Raw genomic sequence first — 16,268 nt, 5'->3', positions numbered from 1 at the left:
AAGGAATGAAAAACTGTTGTAGACGGCCGGGCGCAGTGGCTCACACTTGTAATCCCAGCACTTTGGGAGGCCGAGGCGGGCGGATCACAAGGTCAGGAGATTGAAACCACGGTGAAACTCCGTCTCTACTAAAAATACAAAAAAAATTAGCCAGGTGTGGTGGCGGGCGCCTGTAGTCCCAGCTACTCGGAGAGGCTGAGGCAGGAGAATGGCGTGAACCCGGGAGGCGGAGCTTGCAGTGAGCCGAGATTGCGCCACTGCACTCCAGCCTGGGCGACAGAGCGAGACTCCGTCTCAAAACAAACAAACAAACAAACAAAAAACTGTTGTACACTATGCTCAGTACCTAGGTGACAGGATTATTTGTACCCCAAACCTCAGCATCAAGCAATACACCAAGGTAGTAAAACTGCACATATACCCCTTGAATCTAAAATAAAAGTTAGGGAAAAAAAAAAAAAAGTCACCAGGCAGTCATCACCTAAAGGAAGCCGCCATGCAAGTAGCTATCTACATAAAAATAGCCTGAAAGCCACAGCAAACCAGAAGGTTCAGTGAGTTAATTCATAGGAAATAATGTAAAATGGGCTACATGCTGTTTTCTATTTGAACCCAAGACCAATCTATCTACAGTCATACTATCTAAAGGTTAATTTGGAGACAGCACTTAATATGCATTTAAATACTAAAGTTTTCATTTTTCTTTAAAAATGCACACAAATAACAATAAGCATTATTTCAAGTGACTTTTTCTCATTAAAAAGATTAACTTATTTTACAAGTCAGCTTATATCATTATGCAAATAAAAGGACATCATCATGGCCACCACAAAACTGATGCATTTTCAACGACATGAATTTAAATGGAAAGAAACTAGACAAGGAGTCTGAATGAGTTTCCCATTCTGCTTCTGTCACTTCAAAGTAGATTAGGCACATCACTCACTGCCTAAGCCTCAGTTTCATCACCTGTGAAATGATGCTATCATATTCTACCTGCTGTGATTTTACTTGTCAGGATTTAATGACATAAGCATACATAAAAATGCTTACAAAAGTGTCTGGGATATACTAACAGACATTATTAGTTTCCTATTTTAAAATCAGTAATCTCACCTTACAATGACAATTATTTCTGTCTTGGCTGTGTATTTCTCCAATATATCACAATAATAATTTTTTTGGGGAAGCGTACATCTTGATAAAATGAACTAGAGAATTATTGCTTATTTTACTTACAAGGACAGGAGTGATGCTAGCTCTTGTCAGCATTTGTTTTACAAGCCTGTATCTATCATAGAGAGGTTTAACAATGTGCCTTTCTTCCTTGGTCACCTGAAGCAAGAAAAAAAAGAAATTGTCTGGTCATCACAAATCTAAAATGTCCAAAACATTAAACAATGACTTAATCCCCCAATTTCAAATTTTATATTAAATACATAGGCAATCCCCCAATTGTAGGAAATAATGTTCAAAAAACAGCCCTGAAGAATGTAGGCCACAAAAGTGATTCATGTTCTTTTTTAAGACATAAAATCAAATCTTTTTAGCAAGAGAGATATTACCGGCCTTCCATGTTGACTTTCATAGTAAAGAAGACTTTTCTGAAGAGAAGCTTTCTCTTCTACCAAATGATCTTTGGTCATTTTCTGGAATTAAACAACAACAAAAAAAAACAAAATAAAAAAATAAAAACTCCACTGGCAGCATTAATATTCTCCTCACTCCCACAATGTAAATAATTAGGTAGAAAGCGCAGACCAACAACAGTCTAGCCTAGGCCTTTGCTTGCAGATTTGCAGGCAAAATTTTCAGTCTCCTGTACAATTTGCTCTTATACCAAGTAGGTACCAACCCCTTTGATGGCTTTACATTTTATCTGGATAGATTATGAATACTGGCTTGGGTAAATTACCTAACCTCTTTGTATTCAACATCCTCATCTGTAAAATGGGAATACTTCATTCTACCTTAAAGGGCTCTAATGAGGACTATTTATGAGTTCTACGTAAAGTATTTGCAACACTGCCTACCCAGTACAGAGTAAATATATATAACTGCTTGCTATTTCATTTAATGTTGTTGGCATTTTATTGGCATTAAGATGAGTGGGCATGCATGCACATGTGCATACATACATAGGTTTTATAATATTTATTCTAAACCATTAAGAAAATCTGGAAGCAGTATAAAGATCCTGGAAAAAGCTCAACAATGTCCATCTGTGACCTCATACTTCTGTGTTACTTTCCCTTCATCTGAGTTGGCACATTCTTTATACTGCAATACTCTTCTCCCAGCTTTTAGTAGTCTAATTAGTAGAGTAAGCAATGCTTCCCAAATTCATTTGTCCACAAACAAGCTCCATAGACAAATAAATATGGTAAGTCTTGCATACTCTACTAATTAAAACAAATTTGTCCCCTTCGTTCTATAGCATCAACTATTAGCACCTGAATTTGTGTTCCACAGAATACCCTTTAACACTAGACCAAATAATCTCTCTACTTATTCCCAGGACTCCTTAATACTACTACCGTGGTCTCTCATGAGTAAAACTGAAGATTAAAATTCACTGGATAACATCCTGCTATAACAAATATAACTTTAGATTATATACATCTAGTAGAGGATAGCTGAGTGTAGTCTGTCAAATACTGTGATTTCAACCTCAAGCTTGAATCAGTCTTAAACCAAGGATAATATATTTGCATAAAGTTGTGGGGTGGGGGGTGGGGGAATATTTATTCTAACATAAAACTTAAAACTAAAAGAAAGGGCTTGGTGCTATGGTTCACACCTATAATCACAGCAATTAAGGCCATGAGTTCGAGACCAGCCTGGGCAACATAGTGAGACAAGATTTCTACCAAAAAAATTTTTCTACAGAAAAAATTTCTTTTTTTTGAGACGAGGTCTCGCTCTGTTGCCCAGGCTTAAGTGCAGTGGCACAATCCTGGCTCACCACAACCTCCATCTCCCAGGTTTAAGCAATTCTTCTGCTTCAGCCTCTGGAATAGCTGGATTACGGGCACGTGCCACCACAACCGGCTGATTTCTTTGTGTATTTTTAGTACAGATGGGGTTTCATCATGTTGGCCAGGCTGGTCTCGAACTCCTGGCCTCAGGTGATCAACCCACCTCAGCCTCCCAAAGTGCTGGGATTACAGGCATGAGCCACCATGCCTGGCCAAAAGAAATTTTTTTCTTAAGCAAAAGAAAAGTTAAGGGGAGAAGGGATGAGAATGACTAATTCAGCTTTGTTCAAGGGAAAGAAAGACTCCAATATTTGGATCATGAGAGAGGTATACCCTGTTGTCAAGATAAGAGTTCCACATCAGGACTATTACCTAGATAAAAGTTCACCTGAGACCATCTACTCTCTCCATTCTCCAAGCAAATCTCATCCAATATAAGATAAGGTTGCCAAATGCTTTGATCAGGACTGCCCTAGGCACAGGCCTTACTGGGGAAGAATAATGGCTCTTCAAAAAAAAATTCATTTAATCCTTGTAACAACCATATCAAGTTAGTATTAATGGACATAATCACGTCCATATACATTACAGGATTGTTGAAGGGGCTGAATGGCATAATGCATAAAATATAACCAGCCAATGTGGGGCATAAGCTAGGAGCTCAATACATACAGCTATTGAGTCACAAGGACAGGATTCAAGCTAATGTATGTAGGTCTGTTTCATGCTTTATTTATTTATTTACTTATTTTCTCACTCTGTCATCCAGGCTGGAGGCACAGCTCAGCAGTCCTAATCTCCCAGGCTCCACTGATCCTCCTACCTCAGCCTTCCAAGTAACTGGAACTACAGGTGCATACTACCACATCCAGCTAATTTTTAAATTTTATTTGTAGAGACAGGGTCTCACTTTGTTGCTCAGGCTGGTCTCGAACTCCTGGGCTCAGGCAATCCTCCTGCCTTGACCTCTGAAATTGCTGGAATTAGAGGCATGAGCTACCTGTTTCGTGCTCTTTATACACTCATCTTGCCAACTGCCTCCAACATAAATGAACTCATCAGCATTCTAGTTTTTTCAGTTTTATTATGATTCAATTCTTGAAGTATTTGGCACTTCTGTTATGCTGAGTAAAGCACGTTTCTGAATCTGCAAAGATGGGGAGCAGATTCAGGAAAATCAGACTATCTAGACATCTCTATCCTGCTATAGTAATTATTTTGTTTCAGGAATTCTAAAGGCCAATCTGGGCAAAAATCATAGCTCAAGATTACCTTGATATCTTCTGGAAGACACCTCTCAATACGTTTTTCTTTCAGTCTTTTAAGAATAAGTTCAAGGGTTGCTTCTTTAGATGGTTTCTTCTCCTTCTGAATGACCTTGGGTTCATCTTCATTCTCTTCGTCTTCATGGTCTAGAGAAGAGCCAAAGCTTTTTGGAAGTGTGTTACTACGTGGACGTGTCTGAGGTACAAATTCTCCATCAGAATTTTTGTGTTTTGCATCTACACGTCAGAAATAAGGACAGATCAATAATCATTGGTTTTAGCTTTGACCGGGTCAAAGAATAAGCAAGATACACAACAAGAAAGTATACATTAACAGCACACAGACTTAGATATTTCAAAGCCAAATAAAACATTTAAGAAGCAAAAAACAGCAAGACAGCTATTCTAGGCTGGGCGTGGTGGCTCACACCTGTAATCCCAGAACTTTTGAGAGGTTGAAGCAGAAGGACTGCTCGAGCCCAGGAGTGTGAGACTAGCCTGGACAACAGAGTGAGACCCCATCTCTACAAAAAATTTTTTAAATTAGCTGAGGCCGGGTGTGGTGGCTCACGCCTGTAATCCCAGCACTTTGGGATGCCAAGGTGGGCGGATCACTTGAGGTCAGGAGTTTGAGACCAGCCTGGTCCACATGGCAAAACCCTGTCTCTAATAAAAATACAAAAGTTAGCCAGGTGTGGTGGCATGTGCCTGTACCTGGTGGCACACACCTGTAATCCCAGCTACTCAGGAGGCTGAGGCAGGAGAATCACTTGAACCCAGAAGGCGGAGGTTGCAGTGAGCCAACATCATGCCAATGCACTCCAGCCTGGGTGAGAGAGTGAGACTCTGTCTCAAAAAAAAAAAATAAAAAAATAGCTGAGCACTGTGGCACATGCCTGTAAGTCCCAGCTACTTGGGAGGCTGGGGTGGGAAAACCACATTGAGCCTGGGAGGCTCAGGCTGCAGTAAACTGAGATTACACCACTGCAATGCAGCCTGGGCAACAGAGTCAGACCCTGTCTCAAAAAAACACAAAAACAACAACAAAAAAAGAGAGAACAAGCTATTAGTTTTATATCCATAGAGAGCCTATTATTGAATAAAATGCTCTGATGGGCATGGGAGATACAGAAGAAAACAAAACAGACATGGTTCCTGTTCTCGTGGAGCATATATTCAGGGAAGGAAAACAATAACCAAATACTCAGATTAGTAAAATAACTTTAAAGAATGCTACTATCTATAAATAAGACAGGATAGAGTCACAGTGCTAAAAGGAGTATAATTTGTGGAGGAACAACTACATTGGACAGGATTGACAAAGAAGACCTCTCTGAATAGTATCATCCTGGTAGAATACGGAATAAGGAGCTCGTCTAGCACAAAGGATTTAGTGGAAGGGCCCTTGTCCCCAGTGAGGCAATAGCCAGCGTGAAGGTCCTAAAGCTTGGCAAGTTTGAGGAACAGAAGAGATGAAAGTGATAAAATCGGCCAAGGGCAGAGTGTGCAAGGCCTTGAAAACCACAGTAAGGAGTTTTGACTTTATTCTAGGTGGAAGCCCACAGAAGGGCTTGAAAAAGACAGTAATATGAACTTTTTATTTATTTTTCTTTTTGAGACAGGGTCTTGCCCTGTCACCCTGGCTGGAGTACAGTGGCACAAACATGGCTCACTGCAGCCTTGACCTCCTGGGCCTAAGTGGTCCTCCTGCCTCAGCCTCCAGAGTAGCTGGGACCCAGGCTAACATGACTTTTTTAAAGATAATTCTGACTACCATGCAGCAGATGGACTACAGAGCAGTAAAAGTGAAAGAAAATGGGAAAATTAGGACGCCAATGCTAGACAATTTAATGGTATCAACTACTAATAAAATCAAGGTAATAATTTTCACTGATGACTGAAAATTGGCATTAAACAAGGAAACATTTAACAGAAGTATAGGGGAAAATTCAGTGATACTCTAAAGAAGAGTTAAGAGACATTATCTTGGCCGGGTGTGGTGGCTCACGCCTGTAATCCCAGCACTGTGGGAGGCCAAAGCAGACAGATGGCTTGAGCCCAGGAGTTTTGAGGCCAGCCTGGGCAACATGGTGCAATGCCATCTCTACTAAGAATACAAAAAAATTAGCTGGGCACGGTGGCATGTGCCTGTAATCCCAACTACTCGGGAGGCTGAGGTGGGAGGATCACTTCAGCCCGGGAGGTGGAAACTGCAATGAGCTAAGATCGTGCCACTGCACTCCCGGGCAACAGAGTAAAACCCTGTCTCAAAAAAAAAAAAAAAAAGAGACAGAGGCAAACATTATCTTAACCACAAGAATATAAACTCCATGACGGCAGGGACTGTGTCTGTCTTGTTCACTGCTATATCCCTAGTTGTCTACAAAGTATTTAGTACCTCAGAAATACTAAACACTTTACCGGGCTGGGCGCGGTGGCTCATACTTGTAATCCCAACACTTTGCAAGACCAAGGTGGGAGAATTGCTTAAGGCCAGAAGTTTGAGACCAATCCAGGCACAAAGCAAGACCCCAACTGTATACAAAATTTTAAAAAATTACCTGGGTGTGGCAGTGCATGTCTGTAGTCCTAGCTACTCTTGAGGCTGAGGTGGAAGGATCACTTGAGCCCACCAGTTCAAGGCTGCAGTGAGCCATGACCATGCCACCACACTTCAGCCTCGGTGACAGAGCAAGATTCTGTCTCAAAAAAATAAAAAATATATATATTTTTATTTTTATAGGCCAGGTGTGGTGGCTCACATCTATAATCACAGCACTTTCGGAGGCTGAGGCAGGTAGATCGCTTGAGCCGAAGAGTTTGACACCAGCCTGGGCAACATGGCAAAACCCCATCCCTACTAAAATTACAGAAATTAGCCGGGCTTGGTGGCATGCACCTGTAATCCCAGCTACTCGGGAGGCTAAGGCACAAGAATCACTTGAACCCAGGAGGCAGAGGTTGCAGTGAGCTGAGATGGCATCACTGAACTCCAGCCTGGGCAACAGAGTGAGACTCTGTCTCAAAAAAATTAGAAATAAAAATAAAAATAAAAACTTTATTGAGTAAATTTAAATGAATAAACCAAAGTGATGCTCCAGATAATAAACCCCTATTTTGCATAATTTTTAAAGTAATAATTATTAAAACACATACTCACTAAACATCCACAAAGTAAATATACTTCAACAATTACTATACTGGTTTGACACCCAGAAATGCAATGCCTAGTTTATCATTCAAGAGTTACAATTTAGTCTTTGTGGTATAAACGAGTCACTGTGTAGACATTCTTAGTCTTAGATGAAAATACCTACCAAAAAATCTTAATATCCAACAAAACTCAAAGCTGCTTAATATTTGAAATATATTTCAGATAAACTTTATAACATCAGTTCACTTATGAATATACAATCTCAGGTATCTTTCAAAAAGATATTACTAATAAAAACACAAAAAAGACATTTAAAATACAATACAGAACTACAGTACTGTACTATAACACAGTACTACAGTATGCAATTTTGACCCTAATAAAACAAAAAAAAGGTAACTTTTATTTTTGTCAAACAGTGCCCAAGATTTAAAATTATCAAAAGTTGTATTTGTAATTCTCAGACATTAATATAAAAAAATTTTTTAAATGCAAATATATTACAAAATGGCACATAATATACCTTTAATTTGCTTCCGCAGTTTTGTAAGCTCTGTCATCCATTTTAATACCTTTGGATTGGCAGCAATATCACTGTAGGAGGGCTGAAAAATTATGGAGCAGAATCATTGACACTTGTGATAAGCAATAGCTATGTTAATTTATGTCCAAATAGTATTTTACAATTCCCACAGCAAAGACTACTCAATTCTCATTTCATCTTATTTTAATTAGATAGGGCAGGATATTAAGTCAAGTTCTCCCAAGGTAAGGTCTAGTAACTGGCAGAAGCCAGATTTGAATATGGGTCTTCTGACTCCAAGTACAGGACTCTTTCCACTTCACATGTTCTAACTATTAAAACTCTCTTTCCCCTCCTCCACTCCATCCCTCACAAACTCCCTCTCCTCCCCACTTGGTACTTGTGGTTTTTGATACAGCAGAAATAGCAGTAACATGATTTGTCAATGTAAAGTATTTGCTTTAAAAATTCTAAAAGCTGCTTTGCCAATGAAAATATAAAGATGCCACGGTGCAAATGGCAAAAATACTGGCCCGGAAGTCAGGAGACCAAGGAGTTATATAATCTCAGATCTACATGATCACTGTTCCTCTGGGTATCTCAGATTTGTTACCTTTCTCACACAGATCTAAACTAATGCTCTTGAAAAACTCTCCTCTCAGTTCTAATATTAGATTAAGCTCACTCTGGGGAATGCTACAAACCTACCTTGCTGTTTCTTTCCCTTTCAAACTGTTCCTCAAATTGTCTGATTTTCTTCTGAAGTTTCTTGACCAGCTGATAAGGTGTTCTGTCCTCTCTCTTTTCATCTTTTGAACTAAAGGATGATCTTCGAATTCTGAATTAAAACAAAAGGCCAACACTGTTATATTTTCAACTACCAACACTGTATCTCTTATTGCCCTGACATGACACTATTGGCAATAAGTAAATCTTAAAGGTAAAAATAAGTCCCTAACACTAAAGGACAGGTAGTATAAAGAAACACTGTAATGTTACAGACCACAAATTTAGCTAATACAAGTGGTGATGAAAACAGTTGGAATCATTTAAAACTGGTTTGGACAAAGGTAGCAAAGAAACAAAGATGCCTAGCAGCTTAGAGCTCTTATAACTGTTCAAACTGCATAACAAAGTTTTTGACATTCAGATCCATTCAAAGCTTTGATAAAAAAAGATTAGGAACTGCTCAGCACCACTTGCTACTTCCTTTACAGAGCTCTGTATTTCAGCGATGAATACATAAATAAATGAATAATACACCATGAGAAAATGTCTATTTGAGAGCAAACTTCAAACGCTACACCTCATTGAACTCAGCAGGGTCAAAAAAAAAAAAAAAAAAAAACTTACAAAAATGTGCTCTGTAAAATCAGGGAGAAAGCTCTGAATTCTATGTCTAGAAGACTCAATCTCTCTCTTTTTTTTTTTTTTTTTTTTTTTTTTTTTGAGATGGAGTTTCACTATTGAAGCTCAGGCTGGAAGACTAAATCTCCAAGACTTGGGTACATAATAGGAATTGCCTCTTGTAAGTACATAAAAATCATATACCTAGTAAAAGACAGTGCTTTAGATGAGGAATCCAACTTTTCTGGATCATGTAGGAAACGCTGGCTTTGCCCAAAATCTAAACTGCGGTGTGATAATACTGGAGGACAGTCCTCTTCCAAGGGGTGATGATTCATTCTGCCAGCTTGTGGAGACAGCTGAGCTTCTCCAGACTCAGAGTCCTCCTGCCAAGACTTAAAAGCAGGAAATGGCTCTATAAAACAAACACAAAGAATAGTACCATGGGTCTCCTGATTCCACGTGGGAAAAAAGTCACAAAATATCAGCTATGTGTTCCTTATATCATTATGTAGTGGTTCATATATACATACACACATACGCACACACATACATATATGTGTGTGTGTATATATACATAATCTTCATAAAGCCTACTATAGTTTAAAATTATTCAAGCTTCAATTTTTAGCCCAGAGTTCTTTTTTTTTTTTTTTTTTTTTTGAGATAAGGTCTCGCTCTGCTGCCCAGGCTCTGGAATTCATTGTCATGATGGTGGCTCACTGCAGCCTCGACCTTCTAGGCTCAAGCAATCCTCCCACCTCAGCCTCCTGAGTAGCTGGGACTACAGGCGCTTGCCACTACGCCCGACTAATTTTCTTTTTTTTGTTGTTGGTAGAGATGAGGTCTCACTATGTTGACCAGGCTGGTCTTGAACTGCTAAGCTCAAGTGATCCTCTCAACTCAGCCTCCCAGTGTGCAGGTATTACAGGCATGAGCCACTGTGCCCAGCCCAGAGTTCTATTTCCATATAAATTTAAATTTCTGAACCCAGTGGCAAAGCAAGAAAGGACATTGTCAAGCTCTTTAAAACTCAATTTAATTCTAAAGATGTTATTTAATATAATTCTGAACTTTTCTAAAGATGTTTTATTTACAAATGTTAGTTTTCAAGTAGGGGAAAACTAGAAACAGCAAGAACTGAACAGTTCTTTCTTAGAAATTTAACTTAAAAGCCAAATGATGCCAGGTATATGACCTGTCCCTCACTGTCAAATAGCTATATTAAGAAAAAGTGGGAGCTGTTCCCCATATTACACGGAACACTCACCAAATGGAGTTCTCTGACTTTAGAAGAATTCTAATATTCCCAAAGGAGGACCTAACTCACCTGACAGCACCTGGCCTCTAACATTAAACTGTGATGTTTATCTTCTGTTACAGGATTCCTATGCATAATATATATTTTAATAACACCCAACAGTGTTACTAAGACAAAATTTAATAGCACTAGGCCTTCTTAAGCACATTTACTTTACTGCAGTTATCCTGTATGCCCTCAAATGAAAGCTATGTTAATACATTTGATGTCTTTGCAAATATAATGTTTGATTACATATAGAACACATACAAATCATACACACAATCCACAAATATATCCCAAATACAAAATTAAGCACAGGAGAGAAAGAAAAAATTCCCATCTACACATTAGCTTTTTTATTTTTTTATTTTTTTAGAGATGGAGTCTCGCTCTGTTACCCAGACTGGAGTGCAGTGGCACGATCTTGACTCACTGCAACCTCTGCCTCCTGGGGTCAAGCAATTCTCCTGCCTCAGCCTCCCAAGGAGCTGGTGTTACAGGCGCCTGCTACCAGTTTGGCTAATATTTGTATTTTTAGTTGAGATGGGGTTTCACCATGTTGGGCAGGCTGGTTACGAACTCCTGACCTCAAGTGATCCGCCTGCCTCGGCCTCCCAAAGTGCTAGGATTACAAGCGTGAGCCACCACACCTGGCAGCTTTTTAAGTAACTACACTTAAAAATTTTGATGCTATTGGCTATTAGCAATAGCGAAAATGAATGCAAAGAGGGCTTGAAAGTGTCAAAATTCAAGAGTGTTTTCTTTTTCTTCACACAATAGCTAAGATCGCTGCTTTGGTAATTTAGTTTAACTTTATGCATTAGCAATTTAAAGCATTACCTTTCCTTTCAAAATAATAAGAACATAATTTAGTTTGTTTTTGAAGCCCAGATCAATCTGAGAATTAAAAATTGGGTACAAAGCGTGCAATCCCACAATAAACCCAACAATAAAGTGATTTTCAAAGCAACCCTTGTACCTGTGTCCCAGCAAATTAAGTAACTGGTAGTAAACATTTTATGTGAAATATCCTATTTTAAGAAAAGACAAAAGTAACAGCAATTTTTTCTGGGGTCTTTGAACCCAGAACAGTTTTCCTAAGATATGGGGACAGCAGGAGAAGGGCTTAATAAAAAGACAAACAAAGTGAACCATAAAAAGGCAAAAAAACTAAACTATGGTGAACCATACTTACCCTCCCCATCTCTCTGCAGATGCATTGTTTTGAAATCAATGAGGGGAAAAGTGATAGGGCATGACGCTAATAAAATGGAAAAAATGGCAAAAAATACTAAAGTGAACACACAGCACAGTCAGAACAAACCATACACATAACACAAAGCCAAAGATACCAAAAACATTTCCCTAAAACCAGTTAGGCATTCTGTTCAAAAACTTTATTAAAAGAAATTACTACTAACTAGATTTTAACAAACACAAACAACATTTCCATTTCAGCAAGCAAGGCAAAAAAGGGGTGAAAAAACTCAAAGTAGTGCTATTTTATTAAAACTCAAACATAAAACTGAAGAAATGGAAATTCTTAAGCAGGTACTGTTTGACGCTTTTCAGTATAAATGATTTTAAAGAAAAAAATCTCCCTTAGTTTGCTCTTTGAAAAAATCCTACTGCATTTCATTCCAGAGTTAGCAGGAGAGAATCTGAAGATGGTATCCATTTCCATTAAAAGTCAAAACTTTGCGAACAGCTGCTACAAATTCATACTGGTGACAGTCATGTGCTACCTGCTTGCTAACTACTACTGCATTCTGCTATTTTTCTTATCCTTTGAGGAAAAAACAAGACAAAAACTATATACTTAGGAATAGTGACATAGGGCTCTATTTGGAGTCATCCCACTTCTCTAGAAAGAGTCACATCAAACAAAGCATGTCTGATTCCAAGGTATCCAGGGTCTAAAGTAAGTTGGTCTCTTAAATAAATAGGACTTTTTCATTTAGAATATCCTAACTCCTGGCCGGGCATGGTGGCTCATGCCTGTAATCTCAGCACTTTGGGAGGCCAAGGCGGGCGGATCACCTGAGGCCGGGAGTTTGAGACCAGCCTGACCAACACACAGAAACTCCGTCTCCACTAAAATACAAAATTAGCCGGGCGTGGTGGCACATGTCTGTAATCCCAGCTACTCAGGAGGCTGAGGCAGGAGAATTGCTTGAACCTGGGAGGCGGAGGTTGCGGTGAGCTGAGATCGCCCCACTGCACTCCAGCCAGGGCAACAAGAGCAAAACTCCGTATCAAAAAAAAAAAAAAAGAAAAAATAGAAGAATATCCTAACTCCTAATTGTGGAAAATCAATCAATGTTCGCATTAGTGACAAAGTTAGAAGAAACAACATGGTCTACAAACAGCCACCCTACAAAGCACATGCACAGTTCATGGCTGGGAAGTTCACTCAGGTATCTGTAACCGTTGGCTTTCTGAAAGTCACAGACCCCTATTTCTGGAAGAACAAGTAGGGGACCTACATAGACTTGTTTAGGCTGTTGAATCAGGGCAGCTCAGGCACTGAAAATCAGGCATCAGCAGCCTACAGGTTACCTCCTTTATCTATACCAAGGTATAGGTGCTGGATTCTGACATGGAAAAAAAAGACAGTCCAGTATCAGGTTCTCTTTCAGGGAGACTCAAGAATGCTGACGCTAGACAGAGAAGGTCTATTCTCTTCAGACAATGAAAAACAATTGTTCTTCTATGTTTAAAATTTAATCAGGACTCCCAGGCCAAAGATCATAAAGAACTATTTATCTGCATCTTCTAATAGGAAGAAACAAAAGTGCTTTATCAGAATCCCAGCTGCTTCTTTTGAAGACTCATTTCCTAGCAATGCTCCAAGGGATGCTCTGTCGACCACCATTCCTTTTATTTCAGCCACAATAAATAACAAAAAAGAACATTTAATCTTCAACTGCCACCAGTATGCTAACATATCCCCCAACGCTGGGAAGCATCTTCATAAATTCCAGATGTCCTGAATAACCCAGAACAAAGCAAATGAAAGATAACTTCCTAATTTAGTCTAAGTTAAAACAGATAATATGCCACTGGGCATGCCAAACATCTAGACCTATATAAAAACGAGGATGGGGAGGAGACGGCAATAAAAATTGGCACAGACAATGACTTGGTTGGGGCTCTTTAAAAAAAAAATGCCCAAACCTTAAAAAAAAAAAAAAAAAAAAAAAAAAAACAAGACCCACACACACCCCATTTGCGATCAGGTGAGTACACTTACAGTGCCAAAAGGAGTCCATGGCACTGGCATTAGAATTCCTGTTATTGCCAGCGTATGTCAACAGATACTTGCCAAAGGTGAGACAACCCAAGGATTTTCATCCAAGTGAATGAATATGTATCTCTGCTTGAAATTGAGTTATCTCATTGTCTCTTTACCAAAGTGTATAATCCAGAAAAACTCCTAGATCCAAATTTATTGCTTGTTTCCCACCCTCACTCAACATTTGAAAGTTTACAAATACATAGCAAAATTGAAAGAACTTTACACTGAATATCCATATACCAATCACAATCTACCACTAACATTCTACTATACTTGCTTTATAACATTTATCCATCCCATTAACCATCTTATTTTTTTCACGGATTTCAGAGTAAATTGCAGGTATAGTAAATTTCCCCATAAACACTCCAGCATGCAAATCCTCCACTGAAGCTCAGCATTTGTTTACAGTTTTTTATTCTCTTGAAGTAAAAAGAGAACTTTATATACAAAGAAACACAAAAATCTATGTATTTGCTGAGTTTTGAGAAATGCATATACCCATGTTGTTTGCTTGTTAAATTTTAACTTCTCTCCTTTGTGCAAATTTTTAGAGTCCCCTGCACCATACCTTCATAACCTAAGACAGAAATACAGGAATATGGTACAATATTTGTTTAGAAGTGCCCTTGAAGGTCATTTTTCAAAAAAGTACTACTGATGATTCTAAGGACAAGGTAATTATATGCGCTCTGTTTAAACTGGTGAGATCCCTAAGCCTTAACATACTGGGCTTTCAAAGACTGGGAGATAGCACCTGATTTAAATATTAACAAAAACGTATGCTGGGTGACTTTTTAAAAAAATCAGTTCTAACATCCATTTTCAAAGCTGTTGATGGATCAGACAAGAACTTCTAGTTCATATGAGATGTTGCCCCAAAATCTCAGTGTGTTTCACTAAAAACACCCACTTGTTCATCTTATATGAAAGGGAGAACAGAAGATCATGATGAATAAGGTTATCCAGAAAAGGGCTGTAGTCTTATCATTGCTTAGGGTAATTTCAGTTACAAATAACATTATCAGGAAAATAATGTGTGTGGGTAAAATTACCTTCCCATTTATCACCATCAGAAACATTCTTCAGATCTAAATGTGGAATACTGACACATGCTGCTTCCCCTTGAACACCAACACTCTGACCTCCTGGTACTTCTGATTCAGTGTTGGCATTCAAATCACATATCTTGCTACTAGAATCCTGTATTTTAAAATAAAGAATACATTTCACAACTACGGAAGCTTTTCACACACAGCTTAAACACATCCAGCACATATCCAAGTGTAGTCTTCATTAGTTTCCTGTGCCTATACAGCCAACTGTCCTACTCCCACTGTGCAAACTATTTTCAAATATAAACATGCAGTTTTACAATATGTCTTATTGGAAGACAAGTTTGGATCCCAAATTCAGGAAAGTGTTTTCATAACCAAGTCTCTTGTAACCAAAAGGGGCAAATTAAGTTGCTGTTTAACTGTAAAATATTTGATAAGAGTATTTATATTTAAATCTTTAAGCCTAGCTAAGCCACGTTAAAGACCAGACATAACAGTTTAAACCTAGGCAAGTTTTTAAAGACTAAGACAAAAAAATAGTTCTTACCAGAATCAAGTGCGACAATTTATCACTGTCAAATAACAAATATTCTTCCCTAAAAATACAAGTAAAGTTGTTAGTATATTAAGAATAAAAAGGATACTATCATTATGTATTTCTTACCTAGATTCCTCTACTCCACAACACAGTTAGCATTTACAATGTGCGAGGAGGAAATGCCAACTGGAAATATGCCCATTCTTTGGAGCCCTATAACTGAAAAATCACACAATACCGAAAAGATCCACAGAATCACTTCAGGTTTAGAAAAATCAAGTAACAATCCCTAATCCACCCCACAAACCACAGCAAAAAAGAAAAACCTTTGTAAAATGAAAACTAAAATCCACAGTAAGTAGAAACCCAAAAGAATGAATGTATAATAAAGATTTTATAAAATAAATGTTTTAACCAAATAAACAGCTCTATTCTCTCCATTCTTGAGACTTTCAAAGAAAACTTTTTAAAAAGGTATCACCATGTCTTTTACTTTAAACTTGACTGTATTCTATCACAAGGATACTACTTCCAATCAAAGAAGGTTACTACTTCTAAACCTTTCCCTCCTCAAAATATAACAGTAACATACTAAAAGGAAATTTTAAAAAATTTCAGTCCACCTTTTATTTCCCCAGAAGAACTAACCCTTATTTAGAACAAGTGTTATAGCAAGCTGTCATAAGTGATCTTTACCTATTTTACCATTAAGAGAGCACCTGCTATTATACAGTAGATTATCAACATTCCTACCGGGGGAAAGTTCTTTTCCCCAAAGACATTGTGGCAATTTACAATGACACA

At 38.3% G+C, this 16,268-nt stretch overlaps 1 protein-coding gene across 8 annotated transcripts in view; it reads right to left on the bottom strand.

Annotated features, from left to right (window-relative positions):
* The window catches only part of FAM13B (family with sequence similarity 13 member B), a 114,785-nt gene that overhangs the window by 7,017 nt on the left and 91,500 nt on the right, over window positions 1-16,268 (bottom strand). For 5 of the 8 annotated variants that reach the window (XM_055286127.2, XM_055286126.2, XM_055286125.2 and 2 more), the window contains 9 exons: window positions 15,474-15,522; window positions 14,924-15,071; window positions 11,766-11,831; window positions 9,472-9,682; window positions 8,629-8,758; window positions 7,921-8,002; window positions 4,251-4,480; window positions 1,566-1,649; window positions 1,240-1,335 (listed from right to left, as the gene is read on the bottom strand). In XM_055286127.2, coding sequence (XP_055142102.1) covers window positions 1,240-1,335; window positions 1,566-1,649; window positions 4,251-4,480; window positions 7,921-8,002; window positions 8,629-8,758; window positions 9,472-9,682; window positions 11,766-11,831; window positions 14,924-15,071; window positions 15,474-15,522 — 1,096 coding nt within the window. The remainder of the gene's footprint in view (window positions 1-1,239; window positions 1,336-1,565; window positions 1,650-4,250; window positions 4,481-7,920; window positions 8,003-8,628; window positions 8,759-9,471; window positions 9,683-11,765; window positions 11,832-14,923; window positions 15,072-15,473; window positions 15,523-16,268) is intronic. The other 3 variants (XM_055286129.2, XM_055286128.2, XM_055286130.2) reach the window with 3 other exon arrangements.

Source organism: Symphalangus syndactylus, chromosome 7 (assembly GCF_028878055.3).
Source record: "Symphalangus syndactylus isolate Jambi chromosome 7, NHGRI_mSymSyn1-v2.1_pri, whole genome shotgun sequence".
Taxonomy (NCBI): domain Eukaryota; kingdom Metazoa; phylum Chordata; class Mammalia; order Primates; family Hylobatidae; genus Symphalangus; species Symphalangus syndactylus.
This window is presented reverse-complemented; position numbering and strand designations above follow the sequence as displayed.